The 22,198-nt window shown below is 47.8% G+C and overlaps 9 protein-coding genes across 9 annotated transcripts; 4 read left to right on the top strand and 5 right to left on the bottom strand.

Moving 5' to 3' along the window:
• Nucleotides 1-15: 15 nt before the first annotated feature.
• On the bottom strand, nucleotides 16-2,067 carry BJ212DRAFT_1525949 (MFS general substrate transporter). The gene is made up of 6 exons (XM_041341734.1): nucleotides 1,494-2,067; nucleotides 1,276-1,439; nucleotides 1,137-1,225; nucleotides 869-1,090; nucleotides 449-818; nucleotides 16-397 (listed from the first exon to the last, which is right to left on the bottom strand). Exons 1-6 carry the CDS (start codon nucleotides 1,665-1,667, stop codon nucleotides 238-240), a joined length of 1,179 nt encoding a protein of 392 aa, XP_041189677.1. The 5' UTR covers nucleotides 1,668-2,067; the 3' UTR covers nucleotides 16-237.
• Nucleotides 2,068-2,778: 711 nt separating this feature from the next.
• BJ212DRAFT_1278598 (uncharacterized protein) lies at nucleotides 2,779-3,704 on the bottom strand (the record flags this gene model as incomplete). Its single annotated transcript, XM_041331441.1, has 3 exons — nucleotides 2,779-3,301; nucleotides 3,355-3,594; nucleotides 3,652-3,704. 3 exons carry the CDS (start codon nucleotides 3,702-3,704, stop codon nucleotides 2,779-2,781), a joined length of 816 nt encoding a protein of 271 aa, XP_041189678.1.
• Nucleotides 3,705-4,379: 675 nt separating this feature from the next.
• Nucleotides 4,380-5,895, bottom strand: BJ212DRAFT_574138 (CAAX protease self-immunity-domain-containing protein). The gene is made up of 6 exons (XM_041343551.1): nucleotides 5,507-5,895; nucleotides 5,242-5,445; nucleotides 5,075-5,186; nucleotides 4,932-5,012; nucleotides 4,718-4,879; nucleotides 4,380-4,655 (listed from the first exon to the last, which is right to left on the bottom strand). Exons 1-6 carry the CDS (start codon nucleotides 5,798-5,800, stop codon nucleotides 4,558-4,560), a joined length of 951 nt encoding a protein of 316 aa, XP_041189679.1. The 5' UTR covers nucleotides 5,801-5,895; the 3' UTR covers nucleotides 4,380-4,557.
• A 241-nt stretch (nucleotides 5,896-6,136) lies between these two features.
• Nucleotides 6,137-6,816, top strand: BJ212DRAFT_574160 (mitochondrial F1-F0 ATP synthase subunit F of fungi-domain-containing protein). Its single transcript, XM_041343552.1, has 4 exons — nucleotides 6,137-6,312; nucleotides 6,379-6,568; nucleotides 6,622-6,630; nucleotides 6,681-6,816. Exons 1-4 carry the CDS (start codon nucleotides 6,241-6,243, stop codon nucleotides 6,704-6,706), a joined length of 297 nt encoding a protein of 98 aa, XP_041189680.1. The 5' UTR covers nucleotides 6,137-6,240; the 3' UTR covers nucleotides 6,707-6,816.
• A 782-nt stretch (nucleotides 6,817-7,598) lies between these two features.
• BJ212DRAFT_574810 (uncharacterized protein) lies at nucleotides 7,599-8,421 on the bottom strand. The gene is made up of 4 exons (XM_041343554.1): nucleotides 8,164-8,421; nucleotides 8,084-8,111; nucleotides 7,930-8,034; nucleotides 7,599-7,880 (listed from the first exon to the last, which is right to left on the bottom strand). Exons 1-4 carry the CDS (start codon nucleotides 8,178-8,180, stop codon nucleotides 7,791-7,793), a joined length of 240 nt encoding a protein of 79 aa, XP_041189681.1. The 5' UTR covers nucleotides 8,181-8,421; the 3' UTR covers nucleotides 7,599-7,790.
• A 2,522-nt stretch (nucleotides 8,422-10,943) lies between these two features.
• Nucleotides 10,944-14,026, top strand: BJ212DRAFT_1484030 (P-loop containing nucleoside triphosphate hydrolase protein; the record flags this gene model as incomplete). The annotated part of the gene is made up of 12 exons (XM_041340724.1): nucleotides 10,944-11,123; nucleotides 11,216-11,264; nucleotides 11,338-11,592; nucleotides 11,658-11,902; nucleotides 11,965-12,100; nucleotides 12,160-12,585; nucleotides 12,642-13,174; nucleotides 13,233-13,322; nucleotides 13,368-13,517; nucleotides 13,578-13,724; nucleotides 13,773-13,859; nucleotides 13,913-14,026. 12 exons carry the CDS (start codon nucleotides 10,944-10,946, stop codon nucleotides 14,024-14,026), a joined length of 2,412 nt encoding a protein of 803 aa, XP_041189682.1.
• A 3,035-nt stretch (nucleotides 14,027-17,061) lies between these two features.
• Nucleotides 17,062-18,112, top strand: BJ212DRAFT_574476 (uncharacterized protein). Its single transcript, XM_041343553.1, has 4 exons — nucleotides 17,062-17,531; nucleotides 17,579-17,646; nucleotides 17,686-17,704; nucleotides 17,875-18,112. The coding sequence occupies exons 1-3, from the start codon at nucleotides 17,115-17,117 to the stop codon at nucleotides 17,699-17,701; spliced, it is 501 nt and encodes a 166-aa protein (XP_041189683.1). The 5' UTR covers nucleotides 17,062-17,114; the 3' UTR covers nucleotides 17,702-17,704; nucleotides 17,875-18,112.
• A 443-nt stretch (nucleotides 18,113-18,555) lies between these two features.
• Nucleotides 18,556-19,361, bottom strand: BJ212DRAFT_1302223 (uncharacterized protein; the record flags this gene model as incomplete). The annotated part of the gene is made up of 5 exons (XM_041333233.1): nucleotides 18,556-18,758; nucleotides 18,926-18,972; nucleotides 19,030-19,047; nucleotides 19,094-19,249; nucleotides 19,300-19,361. The coding sequence occupies 5 exons, from the start codon at nucleotides 19,359-19,361 to the stop codon at nucleotides 18,556-18,558; spliced, it is 486 nt and encodes a 161-aa protein (XP_041189684.1).
• On the top strand, nucleotides 19,337-20,757 carry BJ212DRAFT_1589549 (uncharacterized protein; the record flags this gene model as incomplete). The annotated part of the gene is given in 6 exon segments (XM_041342464.1): nucleotides 19,337-19,758; nucleotides 19,891-20,034; nucleotides 20,054-20,145; nucleotides 20,224-20,249; nucleotides 20,383-20,526; nucleotides 20,677-20,757. The coding sequence occupies 6 exon segments, from the start codon at nucleotides 19,718-19,720 to the stop codon at nucleotides 20,755-20,757; spliced, it is 528 nt and encodes a 175-aa protein (XP_041189685.1). The 5' UTR covers nucleotides 19,337-19,717.
• Nucleotides 20,758-22,198: the final 1,441 nt, after the last annotated feature.

Consider the following 22,198-nt stretch of genomic DNA (forward strand, 5'->3'; position numbering starts at 1 on the left):
ATGCAAGACAAAGACGTAATATCCCTCAACAAATTCATTGGAAAGGAAGTGCGGCATGCCAGATACTACCCGACCCTGCCATGATAACGCCTAAGGTGTGCATTCCGCTATGATAAAAATACAATAATAATTACACCATACATAGCACAAGAATTAAAGCCGTCGTCAACGCAAATTCCCAGTCGTAAAACTTAGAAAAATAAGGATACGAGGGTTGCATGAGATGCATGCGACTCGCTATGCTCTTACACATATATTTCGGTTTATCTTGAGCCTGCACGCTAGAATAAATAATGACCCGAAGATGATGCTTGATCCTGATAACCCAATCATTCCGGTGTATGAACCGCCCTGATATTGGATAAGAGCTCCTGCAATGGGTCCACCAACAAGAGAGCTGAAAGAACTACAGTGAGCAGAGGTCAAACGAATCCGACCACAATCTTACGGGACAGATATAAGTGTATACAATGCTCCTATTCGAGTTCCAATCTCGTCGATATCTGATATCTGTGCGACGCATGGAGTAATGACGGATATGAATGCACCGGATAGAAAACCATAAACCGCCGCAAAACCCATTACAGCGGTCATCGTCTTCGCAAGCATCCAAAAGATGAGGCACGATAGGCCTGCTAAGAAGGAGGCGGGTATAAGGAGGTTGAATCGCCCCATCTTGTCAGAGAGGATCGCGGGAACGATGCGGCCGAATACGCCTCCAGCATTCATTACTGACAGAACGTAAACCGCAGTATGCTGAGAAACGAGTGCTCGATCCTCGGCATAGCACACGATGTAGAAGAATGGAGTAAATATACCTTGGTTGCTCTTGTTAGTTGTAACATCTTGAAAGGTTTTGTTTCCTTACCGAGGCAGACAAAGAAGGATCCAGTAGCGAGCAACATGAAGCACATATCTTTGAACATCTTGACATCTATCCATCCGGAGCATTTCTTACGACCTTCTTTCTTTACGGTAGCAAGGGCAACAACACAGCATGCCACAGAAAGTAACGTCGATGCTCTAACCGACCATGCATAGCCAGTGCGCGAGAAGAGTTGGCGGAGCATAATGGGATAAACGACACCACCTAGACGAGCTCAGTCGGATTGGACAGACAATAGTGGACTGCTCACCAACACCAGAGCCAGCAGCTGCAATACCAAGAGCCGATGCACGGTACTTATCAAAGTGAGTCGAGACCGCTGCTAAAGAGGGATAGAAGCTGTACGATAAAATTAGAAGTAGACGCACAGCGCTCAGGAAGTAACCTACAGCGATGCAACGCTAAGACCAAAGAAGAAGCCTTGGAACAATAAGAATTCATAATACTTCGTGGAGATGCTTGTCATCAACGTGCTGAAAGCTAATAGCAATGTTCCAAAAAACATCACAGGCGACGGCCCGTAGGCGTCAAAAAGGCGTCCTATAGGTCCTCCCTAGTCTCAGGTGATATTGAGCAAAAGCGACCTTGGCTAACCAATATAACTTACCATGAAGAAAAAAGTCCATAGCTGAAGGGATCCAATCCAAGAGATACTGAATTGCGAATAATTAGAAAGCTGATGATCCGAATACCACGACTGGTATGTCCAAAAGCATTCATGTGACCGAACGAACAGAAGAGGGCCAGGAATGCTCCGAAGACAGCCAACCAGGCAGCCCATACTCCATCTGGCCTTTTCATGTTTGTGGGCAGTAGAAGTGCGTTAGGAGGTTGCAAAGCACTGTGTCGATTAAGGTTTTCATATGCGCCTGTCTCAATGCTCGGCCCTCGAAACGACGAGCAGTCCGCTTGCTTCTCCACGTCCTCCATGGAGGATACAGTTCACCACCACAACGGGAGTCGAGGTAGGATGGGCAGGGAAGGGTGTCAGTAGACAACTCCGGACAATTGATCGTGTGTCCATTATAAAGGACTTCCAGTGCGGAAAATCAGATCACCGTTTTCACAGGATCGCGCCGAATATAGCGGATGAAGGAGGCAAATCTCTTTTTGAGCATGGTGGAAGGAAGCTCGTAATTTCGGTCTTCAGCGCGGAACGTGATCGCACGTAGGCATCGCGGCAAGTCGGTTGAGTCACGGTGGAGGCCGTTTTCATGGGCACGAGTCTCCGCAGTACCGACTTGAGTTTCATCACTACCCAGTGCCCATGCGCATAAGGGATTAGACGGGACAATAGAGTTATCTGGAAGAACTAATCTAATTGCAAACTCGGCACACTCTATCGGCATCTTGACAACAGCATAGCGCCCACCACACAATCGGGCGCCTGCCCTGGGGTTCATCATGACGATGCAAGCCAAAGGGGGAATGGTGAAGGATAAAGATTTCTCAGGGCAAGAACTAACCGCCGCATAACCTGAAGGGGTACATGGAGGAGCACCCGGGACCGTGTATAGCGGAAAGGGAGTTAAATAGAGTCATCCGAGGGCTTCGGAGAATTGGTCCTCCGCCGCCTAGGTGGAGACAAAGGACTTCCTTTGGAGGGCTGAGGCGGAACTTGAATTGCGAAGGATTATTATCTCACTGCTCAAGCGAGTGACATGGAACGGATAAGCTGCGTCGTACTGGCAGTAAAACCAAACGTGAATTATCTCCTTATGTTAGAGAACGCGAACGAGATCGAGCATTCCTCGGAGGAGTACGCTGTAGCTCAGTAAGCGTCAACATAGGATCAAACCCACGGCAGGGGACACTCAACGGGACAGTAACAACAGGCAAAATTGTTGCATCAGATCGGAAACGGAGTCGATGAGGACTGCAATCGACTTAGCTCACCCGCCCCTTGCGCCGCTACAATCACTACGCAACTTCTTGGCTTTAAGTTCCCGGTAACGTTTAATGACATTTTCTCTTTCTTCTTCCATCATTGCCTTTTGTGCCATACTCAGTATCCCCGCGACTTTCTCTTTCGAAGAGTCTTTGTCTGATCGGGCACCCCGAGGCAGTTTACCAAATCGTGGCGGTTCTTGTGCAATATCGTTAAGGCGGCGCGGTGCTGAGGTTGAAGATACACGAAACTCCTTGGGTTTATCATGAGGCTGCCGCTGAGGTGTGCTGGTCAACATGAGCGGTGATAGATTCGAAGCGTCCGCGCGGCTAGGGGGCGTGTTGGTCAAAGTGGGTGGCGATGGATTTGAAACGTCTGCGCGGCTTGCGTTATTAATCATCATCGTGACCTGTGCAGCAGGCTTGGAGACTCCCTGCTCAATTTCACGCTTCTGGACTTTCCGGACCTGGGCCGATGACTGCTGCATCGCTGTTCTAATGAGCGGCATCATGCTACTCTCGACTCGCCTGCACGCGAGGTTAATGATGACACGCCGCAACCAAATTCGTTCGAAACCCACTTGTTAAAACGAGCTATAGTTTCTCCTGGCTGAATCTTTAGCATCTCCTCCTTCCGGTTGTTTACATCATTGGCCAGCCGTCTTCGTTTCAACTGAGGGCATTCATCGCCGTTGGGCTTATCGATCTTCCGCTTCTTCTCTCTAAATTCGAGGCGGATTTTTTCGGCATTAAGAATGCGAGCTACAGACTTTGGCACCGTCTCCTCATTACCAAGGTGTTTTGGTGGCAAATTGTCACCTCTTTAAATTTGAAACTCATCAGTGGGCTAGAGGGGCATATGTAATACGAACACTTACTTCAGGGATCTCTCTCGTTCACGAACAGCTCGTTTGGCACGTTTGTGCGGCATGTGAACGGCGTAAGATATTGGTAAGGAAAAGTTGGAAATATTGTTTGATAAATTTGCTGACAGCTACCGGCGGCATTTCCCATAACGGTGTGTATGCGCCTACAGACGCCTATAACTTTCGATCTTGAACGAGATCACGTAATTAAGGGGTTGCTCCCAAAGTCTGAAGTCAAGGTGGTGTGCAGTCTGTAAACATGTACATGATACAACAACCCGATTTCTTCCGCGAGACTAGAGATCGCAACTTGAGTGTGGTAATCACAGGAGTTTTGGGACATTGTTTTTTCAGATCAGTCCCGTGTGCATATATCAAGGTAGCGAATAGCGAGGAAATCTATTCGATCTATTGTTCGATGTTGAGAAGGCAATCGCAAATCCAGGCCGCGAAGCAACTACGAAGTGTCTGTTTCACGTTACTTACATTCACACGGTATGCCAATTCACTTACTGGTAGTAGTTTAATATGTAGCACGCGCCCTCCGTGTCGGACCTTTTAGTATTTGTAGCTGCAATGCAACCCGGGAAAGGGACCTATGGGAGACAGGAGTCCAGGTAGTAACATGTAGCATGTCAGTAATACAACAACTTCAAGTCCTTGCGCGGCCCGACTTTCGTCGATGGGGTTTTGATGGATCATGACGGCGCTTAATTTCGCTCACATTGGAAGAGCGTCATGGTATACGGAATAAACAGCTGGTGGTGATTATTAATATAGATACAGAAAAATCCAACCAAGAGCCGCAGAACATATGTTCAATCCAGTGGGGTGCAGGTAGGTTAAGGTTCGCGCAGGTGAAGAAAGGCGCGCAATCACTGTTGAACACAATGCACATGGGTCGGAGGCTCGAAGAAACTAGCTCCGCTGCCAGTATAAGCTGCTATCCGTATATGACCATGGCTTGAGCATGCCCACGAAGCCGATGATACCGAAAAGATACGCGGCTGAAATGGCTAAAAGTAGAAAAAGGAATGCAATTAAGCTTGGATTAGACAGTATAACGGCAGTTGCTTACATAGCTTTCGATTAGGCATCAAACCTATTTCATAGCTTGGTTGAGGTACACCCATAATGTTGCAGAACATATGAGCTGCAATGGGTGGGAGCAATGATCCGGAACGAAGAAACAAATAGCAGCAGTAAAATCCGAATATGCTGGTGTACGCGAATTGGATAACTATATGTAAAGTGTTAGTGCCGCTTGGTGGAAATAGGTCGGTCGTGCGTACTGGTAGATATAATTGCACGTTTTGCCGCAATGGCCGTACGGCCATATCTGTGGTATGTTTCAAAAGCGTGATGGATGTGCGCTAAATATTTCGAGAACATAATGATGAATTTTCATGGCCCAACAAATCACTCCGACGCATACCTGCGCCAAAGACCAAAGGACTGAGAAAAATCATTTTCATCCTGGAGGCGTCTGCCAAGTGATAGACAGTGAGAACACAACCGCGAAACACGATTTCTTCAGTGATCGGAGCCTGTTACAATGCAAGGTAGATTGCAAGCAAGACTTTGCAAAGGACTCGCACTCACAACAAAATAGTTTCGAAGACCGACAATTGAGAGAAATCGAAATACGACATCTTGTTCAAAATCCCAGTCCTTTTGGAATGGTAGAGCCTTCTCGAGGAATCGGACATAGAGTGGCCCAGAAAATAACAACGGAGTTATCAGGAGCGGAAGTGCGTTCGACCATGTGAACCCAAGGTAAAGCCACGCATTTGCGGTAAGGTTATGCTGTTTTGCACAATACGGTAGTGAGGCAGACGTTCCTCATTGAGGTAACTTAATGACCTACAATTTCATCATCGCGGTTGAAACCCTTCATCACGACGAATATGATGAAACAGCAAATCAAAGTGGCGCTGGTAACGGCAAGTAGTCGCGCCTTGATAACATCCGGATCATCTCTCCATCGCTCATTTTGCAATTTAAGCCTAGCTTGTCCTTCAGGAAGGTTTACCTTCCTCTTGGAGAAGCGAAGACGAGTATTCTTGGATGTATAAATGGATCCAACGTAGATAAAGGCGAAAAGTCCAGACAGCAGGTGCGCGGATGTGATAGATAGCAATGGTTTAGTTTCACTGTGCATGACGAGGAGTTTGCAGAGTCAAGGGTGAGTATGTCAGAGGATATGACGAATTTGGCTGGTCCGCGGTCTATTATACCAAGAGGCTGTGGATGGTCCAGGCGAAACTAAATGTTCGCATCCAAAGCGGACTCGTCTAAACCAACTGTCTTGTGTCCACACCCACGTGTAGATGTTTAACACGAGTTCTGTATCAAGGACACCACGAGGAGTCTTGCGAGTGGCGTCTATTCGGTTTCAGGTTCTGATGGGTATATGTCAAGGACTTGATCAAGAGAGTGCAAGCGATTGAACAATTGGACAGACAATTTGAACGTGAATGGGGACTTGAATCACACACGTGATTAAGTCATGTGACCGTTGACAGCCAAATACACTCCAACACGAAAACCAAGTTTGTCCGGGCTATCCCGACGTACGTCGACAACTCATTTGTTCTTGCCATGTACGCATCACTCGTTCGTCGTCAGTTGGGGGGCATTGTACCTCCCAAGATTGCCACTCCATCACTTTTGGTGCGTTCTTTAATTCTCACAGCGCTCCGCCTCGCGTGACCTCCTCTCCTTTTCTCCGCCATCAAGACGTCGGGCTCTGGTTCAAGCCTCACACCTCTGGTCAACTTCTACTCAAAACTGCCCAAGGGTTCAGCATCCACGGTTTCTGGTGGTGGAATTAAAGCTAGATACTTCAGCGGCAAGAATGCGTCCGCTGCCCCAGTCGTTTGGACGATCTTGGGTCTCTTCACTTTCGGATACGCCATCGACTACCAGAGTGAGTAATTTACGCTTGCACACATGTTCCATTTTTGATGCATGGTATTTCAGTGCACTTGAGTAAGTCATTGTTGATCACCTCAGTATATTCCTCGTTAAGCGTGTATCAGAACATCACAAGAACCACGCGCACTAGCCGCCTTTATGAAGTAAGGGGATATTGCCACAGAACTTGCTGTATGCACAAGAAATAGACTATCATTTTTTTCAATGTGCATAGACAAAACAGTACATCCTGTGTGGACTTGACCACTTGACCATATTTTAGCGCCCTGGTGTTGTGACAGTTTACCACCGGTGAGTAGAACAAGTGCCCGACTGCATTAATATCTCCTTGATTTTCTAGTACTCAGCGTCAAGGGGATAAGCACGATACCCCTGTTATTTGTGTGTCTGCGGAAAGTGAATCTTTATCAAATACAAAACTCCTTGGGCGCCGCGAATTCATCGGAAGTTTAAAAGGTACAGATTTCCGATCTAAAAATGAAAGCACGTTGTGTGCCCTCAACATGAGTTTCAGTCGTGTTTCTATTGACAGTCTTCCTGCGGTCGACGTGAACTTCTTTCGACTCCATAACATGCGCTAGCCTTGCTTCAGCAACTTCCTAAGTATCTCATCTCAAGGTGGTTCTCGATGAGCCAGCACTTGTCGATGGGTCTGAACAATTTGAGGTCCGCAAGGAAAATGTGGTGATTGGTCACTCGTCGAGGAACAAGCATATACCTGTCATACCTTATTGCTGGTTCCACAGATTATTCTTGAGCCATGCCAAGAAGCTGGAATGTTGTTGCTGTTAATGCTTGTTGGAGCACGTCAGATCGATCCTGAGCAAGATAACTACCTGGAAATCGAGGCACAATTACCGATTGAAGCCTGCATTGTTCGCATGGGTTTGCGGGACGACCGCGACCGTCCTTTTTTATCACGATAACGGCATACTCACAGTGACGCAGAGCTAGGCCTTCTTTCAGTCATGAGACCTTGGTTTATGGCTTCTTTTGGTGGATTGTTCTGGCTCTCACCTGCTTCTTCCAGATACGGACTAAAGTAGTATCAAAACCGAATGCCTTCGGGTGCGGAAAGTTTGATTCCGAGCGGAGAGTATGAAATGGATATGTTACAAGTATGGTGCAATATAATGCTAACACGAATGATGTGAGAGTATCAATATGGGGAAAGATGTTTTGCCCGCTCTCTAAGGAGGGATGCTCGAGCCTTGTCAACCACGCCTACGAGCCATTGCTGTACGACACTGTAGACAAATCTCATCGACATCGTCGATCGAGCGCTGGATTTCGGGTCCGAAGTTCTTGGAAGGTATCAACTATGGCCACAGCACGTTACTGCGTATCACCTACTTTAGTACAGTTTGGTTGCCGACAGTTTGGTGGGTGTCTGTAACTGCGCTCGCAGCGAGTTGAATTGCAATCTACGATGGCAATGACGAGATGTCTTTGAAAGTGCTGTGGCTTTTATCAAAGGCTGTCCAAACAAAAAGCATTGTCTTCGTACCCCGCATCTTAGCCAGCGTGTTCCTTCACTGCGCAAGGCGTTGTGAGCGAGCATTTCTGCAGGATGATCTAGTTGCTCACGCTATTTGTTTGCACATCGTAGTTAGACAGGCTGATGTAGATGATTGAGATGCAACAAGACGAGAGTGTAATGATGTCGATGGGCAGATGTAGTTCGCCTACTGCTGAACCCGCCTGGTTTTATACGTTCTCGAGGTCGGAATACCAAGAAAGAGAGGAGCTGAATAAATAGCCCATAACGGTTCTAGTAGGATTTGTACATGTATGATGATTGTCAGCAAGATCTCCACATGCCAGCATCCCATGCTGTATATTGTGATTTCTGGTGTGACGGGTCGGAGGGATGATGTGCGATGTTCTTTCTAGGATTCCTTGGTTCTCGGTTCACAGCTTGATTGGGACGAGGTTGTCATGTGGCTGTGCGTGATAATTCTTTATCAGAAGTATTCGAACACTTACGGGCCTCACATAGCCTCGTATTTGTATAAACTAATGAGTACTGAGTTACAACGGTACATGTCTTTAGTTGGCTTCGATGAAAATCTGTTTATTTACCATGGGTACAGAAGCAATTTGGGATTGGGTGCCTCACCAGGAATGCACGTCCGATTTGGCAGGTGTGGTTGCTGCTCACCGGGACGCTCAGCAAATTGACATCCGAAGCGCAACAGATGAATATAAGATTCACTCCATCCAAGTGCGGCTTGGCATATATTGGTGATAGTGTAGGCCTTTGCTGACAGGCCATCACTACTTGGGAACATGCCGGCGAAGTAAGGCATGGATCGCACTCTGAAGTCCCACGGCGAGGCAGTTCCTGAGCGGCAGATTGAAGAATGTGACCGTTGGCAATACGGTACTGCCTTGCACCACAATCTGCTGGACTGTGAGCACTGAGCACGTTGTTTTGTGTGACAAGATGCAAGGAGGCATAGGGGACCTACTTGAAAGTCCACCTATCGAAATTTCATCATTGGAGTGACTGCAAGGTGCCTGCACGAGCAGAATCAATTCTCTTGCGTGATCGATCATTTTATTGTCATATTATTAGGTGCTCGGCTTATCCATAGCGTCATCAACGGCCCATTACTTCCTTGTTTCGTAACTTACATATATAGAATCGTAGAGCTTCCTGAGGGCTAAGCACCGGGCGACGAAGACGTTCATGAATGCGGTACTTCCTTCTCCACAGACGACCGTAGTTTGGACGGGCACGATGTGATGTCGACTGGCGCTATCAGTCAATAGGATTCCGAAGAATTGAAAGCAATTAGTCTACCAGTGTTTCGAAGGAGCTTAGGGGAACACTTGAAAGAGTATGCTACATGATGCTACCTAATCCCGGATATCGTCAGGTCGATCATGGTTGAGGCTATTGCGATCTGCGATGTGAGATACGATGCTATGATATTATGACCCACGGCTTGTGCGATAAGTGTCGACCCCAAGTCTTATGTCAGTGATGCCAGTTGTACCTTTGGATCTAATGCATATCATGTCCATAATACGTCGGATCTGGCAAACTCCAAGAATTACTGAAAGGGACGGAAGCTTGATTTTAAGTTATCAACCGTCAAGGTCTCATTAGACAATATACTCACACGCAGGTGCGGATACTGATTTGAATGCCAGTAAAAACAACGGGATTCGTCTTCTGAGGCCGCCGAGAACAAATGCGATTCCAGCTATTTGCTGAATGGGGCATTTGAAAGAATAAGGACACGTTGAATGCGCAGTTGAGACAGTACCCAGTTCGATTTCAGTCAGCAGGAATATGTTTTGCTGCCATGCGGTTGAAAATATGGTGCAGGAGTCGCAGGTCACGCCACGACACATGTAATGCATTACTGTTATTTTGTTTTCCCGTATTCTCTTGCTCGTGCCTCACGGTGGTGCACATATACAAGGCCTGCTTCCTGAGGATCTTGTATCTCGCTGACGGTGCTGTGCTGTTGCCGTAAACCATTGATCTTTGCTTATCTTCCAAGGGATGCGTTACGAGAGGTTTACGAGTCGAAGAGCGGGAAAATACCGTGTGGCAACCATCGAGTGCGTCGGAGCGACGAGTGATCAAAGAAAGACTACACGGATTCGAGCATCGTATCTCGGTATGATTCTGCCGTTCGATACCATCTCGGGTAGCTCCACAAAAATGACAACACCTCGTTGTTCTTGAGAAGTGTTGTCACAACTTCTCGATTCTGTACTTGTGGGCCAGGACAGACTGGCACTGCCCAATCGAGGCACGGTGGTTGAGAACACAGATTCCTGAATGGTATAGAAAACCCGACTGCTAGGCACATCACGGCGAGGACTCAAGTTGAACTTATTGAATTACATTAATTGTACACACCACTACTAATAGGTTGAAGTTCAAAAGATCGGTCACTGATCAGTTATCTGAGACAATCTGGTACTGATTTTCTCAAGTGTGCAGTGTTATGGAAAAGGATCGGGGTTTCTAAGCGGATATTAACCTATATTAACTGATATTAAAACCACGTCGACGACCTACATGTACATCAGGTCCCAAGAGTTGGAGATTATTATTGTGATCCATGTGCTTGTGAAAATAACATATTCCAAGAAGATCTTTGCAGAGGGGGTACGTATAACTGCGACATTTGTGAATGATGGATGATTTGATTAATACTATTTACTTCTTGTTTTGACTTATTTTGACCTGATATACATTTAGATCAGCGAAGAGCTTGTTCACAAACCCTGATCTATTAGTTCGCCTGGACAAACTGTATTCACGCTGGTGAGCTGTCTCGGAACGAATCGTGACTAAGTTCAAAGCTCCATAGCGTCGTGACTCCGGGTTCATGCGCAAAAATATGTCTGCATCCATGCCGATGCCTAAGTTGACAGCTCGGCGCAGTGCGCCTGCTGTCATTGGAACGGGCGTACGCGCGATCCGGCGCGTTGTGGTGCACGCAAGTATTTTGAAAGCCTCGAAGTTGTGCTCTGGCGATGTAGTCGCCTTATCAGAGGCAGATGACGGAAATACCAAGAAGGTGAGAGTCATCGTGCATGCCAGCGTCTCCATCACAGCTCATTCGAACATTCTATCGCACTGTGAATTACTTCAAACCATCTCTAATAACAGAATTTTGCAATCGGAACATTGTGGCCTTCTCTGGATATTCCGCAAGATGGTATGTACGATATCAGATGACACAAAGATCCTTGGCTAAGTTCGACTTTGCGGTTACATAACCTTACTTCCAGCCATTTTGATTTCGTCCTCACTTTTTCTTACGGCATGCCTCAAGGAAGGCGCAAAGGTACAAGTATTTGACGTGTCCGATCAAGGCGCCGGCAGACCCCCTCCCGGTTTACCGACTATGCGAGATGTTCGGGAGGCTGGCGCCATCTGTCTGAGAGAAATTTCCATAAGAACACGGGCAATGCAAAGCATGGCCAATTCACAGGGCAAAGGAAAGCATAGAGATTGGCTCACTCTACTACTGCGAGAACACCTTAGTACGTCAAATTCAGGTGGCGTAGAATGTCACTGACAGCGCTGTTCTATCGGAATTTCTTTATAGTCAATCTCAAATATATTCTTTCTACTCAGATTATCGAAGTCTCATATCAGGGCGAAATCCGAACATTCTCCATTGATTCTGTGTCAGCCCACCACTCGGCGCCAAGTGGTTCCGTGAATACCATAACACGCGACCTCAACTCGCTTGCAATTCAGGTCAGCCCATCACTTTGGACAGCAGGGTGGGACACAATCGTCTCCATACTGGAAGATGTGGCTGAAAATGACGTCGGTCTCATGCAAAAGGTGCACTTTCTGACATTTCCTGAGAAATATTTGTGATAATAATCACGGATGTGACTTCCTAGTCTGACATCGAAACACTACCCCACACATCAATTTCTGATGCATACGCGGCTGTCGGAGGACTTGACAAGACAATCACCCAGATACGGGATCTTCTTGAGATACCGCTCACAAGGCCAGAGCTCTTTGGATATTTTGGTAGGCATGGCAGACACCCCCTATACAAGTTTTGATTACAATATCCGCTTTTTAACCAGGTCTCAAACCGCCTCGGGGCATATTATTGCATGGTCCGCCTGGTACAGGAAAGACACACCTTGCACGTGCTATCGCATCATCCACTAACTCATCGGTGCTCGTCATCAATGGTCCTGAGCTTTCTTCAGCCTATCACGGAGAAACAGAATCAAAACTCCGGGATGTATTTAAGGAAGCCCGAGCCAAGAGCCCATCTATCGTCATTTTGGACGAGGTTGATGCGCTTGTCCCAAGACGAGAAGAGGGCGCAGGTGGCGAGGTTGAAAAACGGGTGGTAGCGACACTTTTGACGATTCTGGATGGTATTGACAATGCGAGCACGACTTTTGATGATAGGGTCGTTGTTATCGGGACAACCAATCGGCCGAATGCCATCGACCCGGCGCTACGAAGACCTGGGAGATTCGATCGAGAATTTGAGATAGGTGGGCGGTAATCTTACAAGTGCTATCAAGCTTTAACTGACGGCTATTACTTTCAGGTATACCGGACGCGGACGCACGTCACTCCATTCTGAACGTCCTCCTCTCCAAAACTCCCCATTGTATTACAGACGCAGAACTCCATTCCATCGCACGCCGCGCTCATGGATATGTTGGTGCGGACCTCAGTGCTGTAGTTCGAGAGGCTGGGACCCTTGCCATCAAACGATGGATAACACACATTCCGCCAGGCTCCCATACTGACCCATCAGCTACATCAATGACCTTGAAATTGACGCCATCGGACCTTTCAGATGCGCTCCCTACTGTGCGGCCGTCCGCAATGCGCTCCCTATTTATTGAGACACCACCTGTTCGGTTTGAAGATATAGGTGGGCAAGCCCACATCATACAAAAACTCCGGGAAGCAGTCGAGTGGCCATTATTGCACCCAGAGGCTTTCCAGCGATTGGGTGTCCGACCACCAAAGGGTCTACTATTGTACGGACCTCCAGGGTGTAGTAAAACCATTCTGGCTCGAGCTTGCGCAACGGAAAGCGGTGTTAACTTTGTTGCTGTGAAAGGTCCTGAGGTGCCAAATTTGGTTCTACGTTCAGGCAACATACTCATGATATGTTGTCGTTAATCAGCTTCTAAACAAATATGTGGGAGAGTCGGAAAGAGCCGTGCGAGATATATTCAGCAAAGCCAGAGCTGCGTCACCGTCAATAATCTTTTTCGTAAGCGCCGTCATACTGTGAAGGAGTTGGTGCTGACAAACACAGGATGAAATTGATGCCCTTGGAACATCTCGCTCCTCAGATTCAGATACTGGAACTGCACATGAAGGGGTTCTAACCAGCCTCCTGAACGAAATGGACGGCGTTCAGGAACTTGTGGGGGTGACCATTATAGCAGCCACAAATCGCCCCGACGTCATTGCAAGTCCATGTGCTCTGATTATCATCGTTATATTTCTGACAATGCATCGTCAGGACTCAGCTCTAATGCGTCCCGGAAGACTGGATCGTATTCTGTACGTTGGACCTCCCGATCACGACGGACGTAAAGAGATCTTGAAGATCAGGACAAGGAGGATGAGTGTTGAATCTGACCTGGATCTTCATACAATAGCAGCCATGGTGAGTACGGTCCTGTTGCATCTGGGCAAAGTGTAACGTTGCATTTAGACCGATGGCTGCAGCGGCGCAGAAATTAGCTCACTGTGCCAGGAGGCTGCTCTACTGACCATGCAGAAAGATATCAACGCCCCATTCGTAAGCTCTTCGAAGTCCCTGGTTTAGTGAACTTTCCTCAGAGCTCTCTGCAGATCCCCCAAAGCGCCTTTGTTGCAGCCGCAGGTGCCATTCAAAAGCAAATCACACCAGATGTGATCAAAAAATATCAGCAATGGAGAGATCGAACAGGACTAAGGAGTGTTTGAATCAATTGCAGTAGGTTCCTGCCAGCGCTTAGTCATTCGTTGTGTACTTACGCCACACGTTTGTGTTTGTGTAGGGTAATACACTACTTCTCGTGATTAACTATAGCCTGAACGCTGTGGTAAATTTTAGATCGAAACAACCCAGGGTCCCGATTGCGCACATAAGAGCAGGGCTCATCAAGTGTGTCTATGGTTTTATTGCCCTTACCAACGCCTTGGGCCGGGGGCCGGTTTCCCGGTTTCCGCGTCTACCTCCGAGCTGTATCCGCCCTGATAAGCTAACTTTCTCTTCTGATGCTAACCCAAATCACGTCAAATATCACCACCAGAACTCATGTTGCTAACATTCTGGTTGCGCCAAAGCACGCTCTCTTCAACAACATCGATGGATCTTTCCAAGCCTATCTTTCATCTCCGAACTAAAGACATCCCTGATGTTCCGATCGACCGTTACGTTCTCCATATCTTCCGCATGATATCGATAAGCAGCTTGGCGGTAATTGGGTCCTGTGAATCAATCAAACTACTGCGCCCAGCAGAATCTCAGCTAATCTCAGACATCATGTCGATAATCATCGTGTAAGTCAAGCTTGCGAATGGATCAGCCACGCACCCAGATCTCTTCTACGAAAATGAAGAAAAGTCTTACCCATTTGAGGGTGCAAGCCGACGCATATCACCCACGGCCAGCTTCTTGGACTGCACACACCTGCATGATATCTCCGAGGCTCGAGCATCCAATGCGAGGTGCAGAAGCACCCAATCTTGATCATGCAGTCAAGCGATGCAGACATGAACGAGCTACTTGATTGATATTGTACACTAAACACATTCTCCCAGGTAAGAACAATTTCAACCGACTGGAAGCCGATCAGCAGCGCGCCTTTAAATATGTGGCTTTGAGCTCGCCTCTAATACTTCCTTCAGCGCGTCTGGTTGGGAGAGCGTTGCTTCAACCTGAACATGATAAAGTGATGCAATAGCGCCAGATAAATCGAAAATGCCCATCAAGTTGACAAACTCGGAGAAGAGTATGCCGGCACGACAGTACCGGAGCACACCCATGTGGGAAATCTGTCTCGTTACAGACAGAAGACTCGTACTGTCGTCGGTCTGCCCAGGGGATCATCATCTTACTCACCTTGCTGGATCAGATTTGATATTATTCGAGGCATGAAAAGTTTTCACCACAAACGCAAGGTGACGAACGATGGCGTTGGGTTCTATAAAAACCCAACTCACTTTCCAATTACTATAAACTTACACTGGTGATCGGCTACTCTGATAGCCCAGTGCCTGCGAACCCACTACCGTCCTGTATGCCCAGAAGTCCTGTGCACTGTCACGATAGTTATAGATTGCTTGCACGTGTGGGGATGGAATCGATATTCATTCCATCGTTGACCAATGAGATGCAAGTCATGAAACTCGCTGTTTAATTCAACGTACTGGTCCCCACAGGCGTTCATCCTTCAGTCTATCACATGATAGGACAACTGTACTATGATTCCCGACTTCCAAGTTCGTAGACGACATCGATGAGCCATCGAGGTATTTAGGTACCTGAGCTTATGTGGCCAAATAAAACATTCATGTTCATGTCGTCAAGCAAGCCGTCGCGGTGGTGCTAGTATCCAGGGAACGAGAAACAGACTAGCAGACATTATTGATGCAATTTGGATGGCGTTGCAGAGATGATCAAAATATACACGAATAAGTACTAGTATAATTAAGCAAATGCAAGTTGGGTCTTATCAGCGGACGGCGGTGGGCCGATAGCCGTCCCCGTTCTAACTCGGTAACCAGGCACACACAGCCAAGACTCGCGGTCAACAGGACCAGAACTTCTTCAACGAGTCAACCTACACAGCGGCGGAAAGGATGTCCGACCAGAGGGCCAGGAGCTTGTTATCAGCTTGCTCCAGTGCTTAAAGTAGCGTCATATGACACATCGATCAGAAATACTTCCCCACCGAGTCGAGAACATTTGCTTCGAGGGGGCGGCTTAGTTTCTTCATCCTTCCTATCGGCTTGAGAGTCTCCATCGACTTCAGGAGTACATCTATGCTCTCCTTCAGCACATCCGAATCCGGATTTTTGAGATCGATGGATTTGGTCTCCCTCGCACGGAGCTCGCAAAACCCTAGGTGTCGAAGCCTGCCATGTCTTAGACATTGTGCACACATCCAGAGGGATGGTATCAGGAGAGCTTTGTTGGTCGTAGTCGACTAGGCATCAGCGTCCGCTTTGCCTCTTCTTAGACAGTAAAAAAAAGACAGGTAGCCGCAAATCCGCTGTCGCGGGGTCCTCAACTTGAGTTTGAGTGCACCTTTGACTGCAGTTTCAATCTGCGCAAACGAAGGGTTGGGTCGAGCTCCACTTGTTCGGCGCATTACACAGTCGTGGAGGTGATGGTCTGGAATATACAGCTGTTTCTTCTAGTGGAGTGGAAGACGATGACGTCTCAAGAAGTTATGGCCTATTACAATGCTTCTAACCCTCGCGGGATTCGATGAGCCCTTTAAAATACATGCCATTTGCTATCCATGTCGTGAGCATCAGGTGCCATTGCATTAGAGTGCAACGTACTGGTTCGCCGAATATCGAGCTATATCATTGTCAGCTTGCTCCAATGGTTTCGGGTGTTGGAATTCGGCCGAGCCTAATGAGTACCTGGGAAAATCATGTCAAATAACAAAGTGTGCACACTGCAGACGTTCAAGCTCGAGCGCCGAAGGCCTGGTCCCAATTGGGCGACAGGGTTATCCGGTGAGCTGGAATACTCAAGTTGATAGCCTTCTCTGCATTGAAACAAAAATCATTGACCTGGGAGTAGAACGCAGCACTGGATGCGCCTGGGCCCTGGACCAGGCGGGATTCTCTGAATTTTTGGAATTGAATTCGTCTTGACTGTTGACAAAATGTTGAGGGTTGCATATCTTCCACCATCATGCATGAATCGTGCTCAGTGCCCAAGGTAGTATACATCGTTGGGGTGATCAAACGGGAACAACTCGCTTAGGTGCACAGCCACTCGACACGTAACCAGCATTATTAGCTAAGCCGCATCCTGCCTATAAATTTTTGCATGTCGAACTCTGGAGGGCGATTTGCGCTTTACAGAAATGCTCTCACCGCGATTTCTGGGAGGACGGGAACACCACTCCCTTCTCTCATAGTCTCCTTCGCCATCGTTCATGAATTAACTGCCATCATTCCCATGGTGGGGATTTTTTACACGGCACGTAGTCTAGGAGCAGGCGAGCGCATTGTCGGTGCTGTTGCTCTCAATCGAGATGGCTCCATGGATGATCAGTCTTGGGTGAACACCCAGCTGAGCTCGTGGCTCGATGAAGGCGAGCAGTGGGCTAGTCGTATCGGACGTCGATATGGCATTTTCGGCTTTGAGAAAGGCAAGCTTGTTGACCAGACCCAGATGAGCGAGTTGTCTGGGAAGCTAGCGGGGGACGTCGCAAATGCCGTTTTGGCTTATGGTGCAGTCAAGGTATTTTTTATTTACTGTAGTTGGGATAGTAACTGATGTTTACCTAGGCGCTTGTACCCATCCGCATTGGTCTTTCATTATATCTTTCTCCGATGTTCTCTCGAGCAGTTGTAGAGCCGATTCGATTAGGTGGCCTTCGTCTATTAGGACGTAGGCCGAATTCTTCATAAAAGGTGGGTGACGTCCCTAGTTTTTTTTTCATGATGATTTCGCTTGCCGCCCCAGTCGTAGCTATGTGCGTTGACGAACGGTAGAGCATACAGCCAAATATTTGCACCACTGATTCTATCCTATCCTTGCTTCTATCTCTCCATAAATTCGAAGCTTACTATCTGTCTCACAGGTTATCTTTGATACTGATACATGGGCGGTACATTCTTGCTAGTAATGAGCATACCCTTGGTCACTTGTGAAAGTCGTGTTTTAATGCGGATATCCTCTGCATTCGATCCTTTTTTCCCCCTCCCTTCCAGTCAAATTGGCTCTTCAAAGAATTGTTCCACCTTTGACGATGCCTCATTCCCTGGGAAGAGCCTTTCTGTCTCGTCTTCGTCTTGTGCTACATGTGATTTCAGTGGAGCACACCTGGACGATTTAGGCACATCCCACTTATAACCCAGAGTCTTGTTACTGCTATTATATCCCATCAAAATTATGGGCTCGCTGTTTGTACTGTCATCGGTCATCTCTGTTCGGGATCTGCGCGACCTACGCTGTGCAATTGCCAATGATGAGCGCTGCCCGTGACCCACAAGTTTGCACCTGCAAGTGAATCATGGATGAGCAGTAAAGTCCACATAATCATGCATCACGATCAGCACGTTATGAGGGTACCATTTCATAACTGCTACAGCTCTTTTGAAGTCGTACACTGCCGCAAGGGTATACTTCGACGCCATTAACTTGCAGCTTATATATGAAACGTTCCATCGCGGATATTACACTGCGGTGGGGCATCAAGTACGGAGTAACAACCGTCGCCACGCTATGTACCAATCTGTTTAACTGGTGCTCACTAGGAGAATCAGGGCTCCGTGAAAAACTCCCGAGTTTTTTCAGTGATGAATGTACAGGTCTTGCGATACGAGAGCACTTGCTGGTAACGAGGATGCTCATCTTGATGCTCCTCGATTGTTGGACTTGCTGTCAGAGAGGCCGGTGGAAGGGGTAGACAGGGCGCCTCAACAACAGGATACCGTAGTTCCAATGCCTTTGCATTATAGTATACTAGCGAAAAAATGTCAAAATGACTGAGAAAAACGCATTTTTGGGGTGTATTAAAAACACGTCAAAAACTCCCTGGGTAGTTTTTCACGGAGCCTTACCGCACTTCGGACACAAGGTGGGAAGCAGGGTGGGTTTTATGTTGAACTTTGTTCAGACAAACATCATACCAGATCTGATGCCGGTATGTTCCATCAACTTCCATGTCGTTGGAAAGCTATACGGTTATCACATAATAGATCAGATATCTAGACCGTAACTTAAAGCGACTCACTGAGTATTGGCGAGTCTGCTATGTTAGGTATGCACCGTTCAAGTTGCCCTGGCATTGTAGTTACTTTGGGTCATCTAAGAGATCACGATGTGTTGCCCAGTAAAAATATTTCGTCGACTGAACAGGAACTTGTGGACGCCCATCACCCCTGACAATCCCGCCGACTCGGAGTTCATTATGTACTGAGCCTATCAGGCCAGGAACATCGGACACAGGTACGCTAAGTTGCATCGATGGGACTTACTCAGGCTCATGTCGAACACTACTTACAAGCAGCGGCTGATCAATGGGTTTGACAGCCGGAATTGCCTGTAATTGTTTTCCTCACTCATGTTAGTCAGGTCGATTCAGCTCGATTGCACATCGGCCACAGTAGAACTTTTCGAAAGCTTCAGATGGACTCGGAAGAGCGCGGCGGCCTATCCCGGAAGGCAGGCATGAATCCCGGTCCTGCCAAGTGACAACCTCCGTCAGGAGGTTCAGAGGATCCATGCGAGGACAATATCAATGTATTCCATAGACGAGAAATACGATTACAGGTGAGGCCGTCGACGTGAGCGAATAACTCGGCTGATTTATGTTGCGGCTACGTACGTTCAACAACTGTACATCATGTCAACAGGCCAGTATGGCCGAGGACTTTCTCGTTATTATAAAAAACTACTTATAGTCTTTCGGGGCGTACCCTATGCCGACTAGTTACAGGACTATCCCATTAGCTGGCAAGTTGTGAGTGATCCGTGGAAGCAACCACCGGGATTCCTGTCCTTTTCATTTCCGATGGAACTGAGCGTCTGTATATCCCACCGGTCTGGTAATTGAGGAACTTAACTTCTTTTACATACTATATCTTGCTTGTAGATCTCTAAAGTCTGGGCCTTCTGTCAAAGTTTTTGAGATGCGCCCTGGGCTCGTCGCGGTGACCGTGCATTCTGAAACGCGGCATTGTATACGAAGTGGTGATGTGACCAAGAATCTGAGCGTCACAAACTTGAGCGTTGAATCGTATTCTGTTGAGGCGAAGTGCTGGCGCTCCCTTCTGTGACACCGATCTGGTTCTTGAGAGTCCTGAATGTCGCGTCCGCAATGCGCACAATCAAACGGCACCACCATTACGTGAGTGCCAATCGGAGCGTGCGGCTCAATGATGATCTGTTTATGGACGATAATTTGGTTGCTCATGATCAAGGCCAGGTCTGTACGACACGGGTAATTCGCAAGTATGTACCTTGCTCGACAAGTCCCTGGGTGCAGGCGCATAGCACTGATCTAATAGGAGATGAAAGGAAGCCCCGCAACTATCAAAACTCCGACCAGCCTGAGGAGCCCATCAGCAAATGTGCAGGCACCTAGCCACACACCTCGGCAACGCCTGAATTCTGCCCTGTTCGTGCCCTGGATATCCTATTCCGTACACCGGCTGCCGATGCCGATGACTCGATGGCCATTCGCGATGCTATTCCATTGTCGAATGACGAGGATGTCAGTTGGTGGTTAGTGAGTCTCAATTGCACATAACAACCATTTAGGCTGATGTCTGTCACCTCACAGATGGACTGAATAGTATTGCATGAATCTGATAGATACCTTGCTGTTATGCGCCACCAAAAATTCGTCTCTCCGCTACATCTGGTGGCAGTCTGCTAGGTGCCTGGGAGTGATCTGGTGTCTTTGTGTAAGGTCCCTGAGCGTAATCTGGTAGCAGTTATGACATTTTGGTCACGGTAGATTCATCTGAACATAGCCGCGGACCTGGGGACCTGAAAGGCTGGATCCAGAACGTCCAGACTCTGCAGGACATTCTGCGCATTTGCTGATGGCCCGAAGTTCACATGTCACCGGGCGGGTGACTGTTTGTAGCGGTGTTCGGAAGAGCATGTGCCTACGTATCTGAAATGTGTCAGGCAAGGTAATTGTAGCAATAAGAGCGTGTATAGCGTCAAATGAAACAATATAAAATGTGCAGCACACACACCTCTTCAGCTACATACAGAATCACTTTACCAAGTTCATTCAACAGTACTCGACACCACCAACCTCTAGTAAAATGGCGCAGCCCGTTCCTATCACCACTCCTACTCGAGTGTTCGAAGATCGCACACATACGGTCTACGCAGTCGCAGATGTTCCCTATAGTCAACGGATAGTAACCGCCTCTGAAGACAGGCAGATTCGTCTGTGGGACATGAAGACAGGTGAAGTATTGAAGAAGATGGAGGGGCACACCGGTGAAGTCATGGGATTGGCGGTATCACGAGATGGACAAATGATAGTGACCGGTGACGAGAACGGAGAGCTCATCGCCTGGCAGGCAAAAACTGGGGAATCTCTCACTAAACCTATCAAAGTCCACGGCAGCGCACTCCGCTCGCTGGACTTTTCACCGGACGATGCGTTCGTCGTCACCGCGTCGTCGGCACCAAATGACCAAAGGGTCAAGTTTTGGAACACCAAAACATGGGTGCAATATCCCGGGAATTACGACTGCGGTAGTACTGTCCGCTGCGTTCGGTATGCGCGGTCTGGCGTATACATACTTGCGGTTGCAACAGACCAAGATATCCAAATTTACGTCGGCGAGAAACTCCAAAAGAGGTTCAAGGGTCACAGTCACGGTACATTGTCACTCGCCTGGTCTCCCGATAGAACACGCCTTCTTTCAGGAGGAGATGACCTTGACCCCAGCATAAGGGAGTGGGACACATCGAGCTGGACGCAGGTCGGTCTTCCCTGGACGGGCCACACATACAAAGTCAATTCCCTCGCCTTCAATTCTTCTGGCACGCATGCAGTTTCTGCCTCTAGCGACAACTCTGTTCGTCTCTGGCAGCTCTCCGATAAACATACTATCGCCATCTTCCAGCACACTTCTTCTGTCGTTTGTGCAGCCTTCTCCGCAGATGGCACGCGGATCCTTAGCGGAGGTTATGATAAGAGAGTCTCAGAGTGGACAGCACCCATGGGTACTTTGCTAGCGGATGTTTCCAAGGAAAAGGTACTTTCCCGTCAGTTTACCTTCCTCTCGTTATCTCATCTTGCGTCTAGATAATTTATTCAAAGGTTGTAGAACCTGCCTCCAACGGGCAGCCAACGTCAATGGTAATGTCTTGTTAATGTAAACCTTCGCTATCTCACCTTGTGTCCTTTCATGAAAAGGTTCTAGGCTTTG

Source organism: Suillus subaureus (assembly GCF_016647635.1).
Source record: "Suillus subaureus strain MN1 chromosome Unknown BJ212scaffold_31, whole genome shotgun sequence".
NCBI classification, from domain to species: Eukaryota; Fungi; Basidiomycota; class Agaricomycetes; order Boletales; family Suillaceae; genus Suillus; species Suillus subaureus.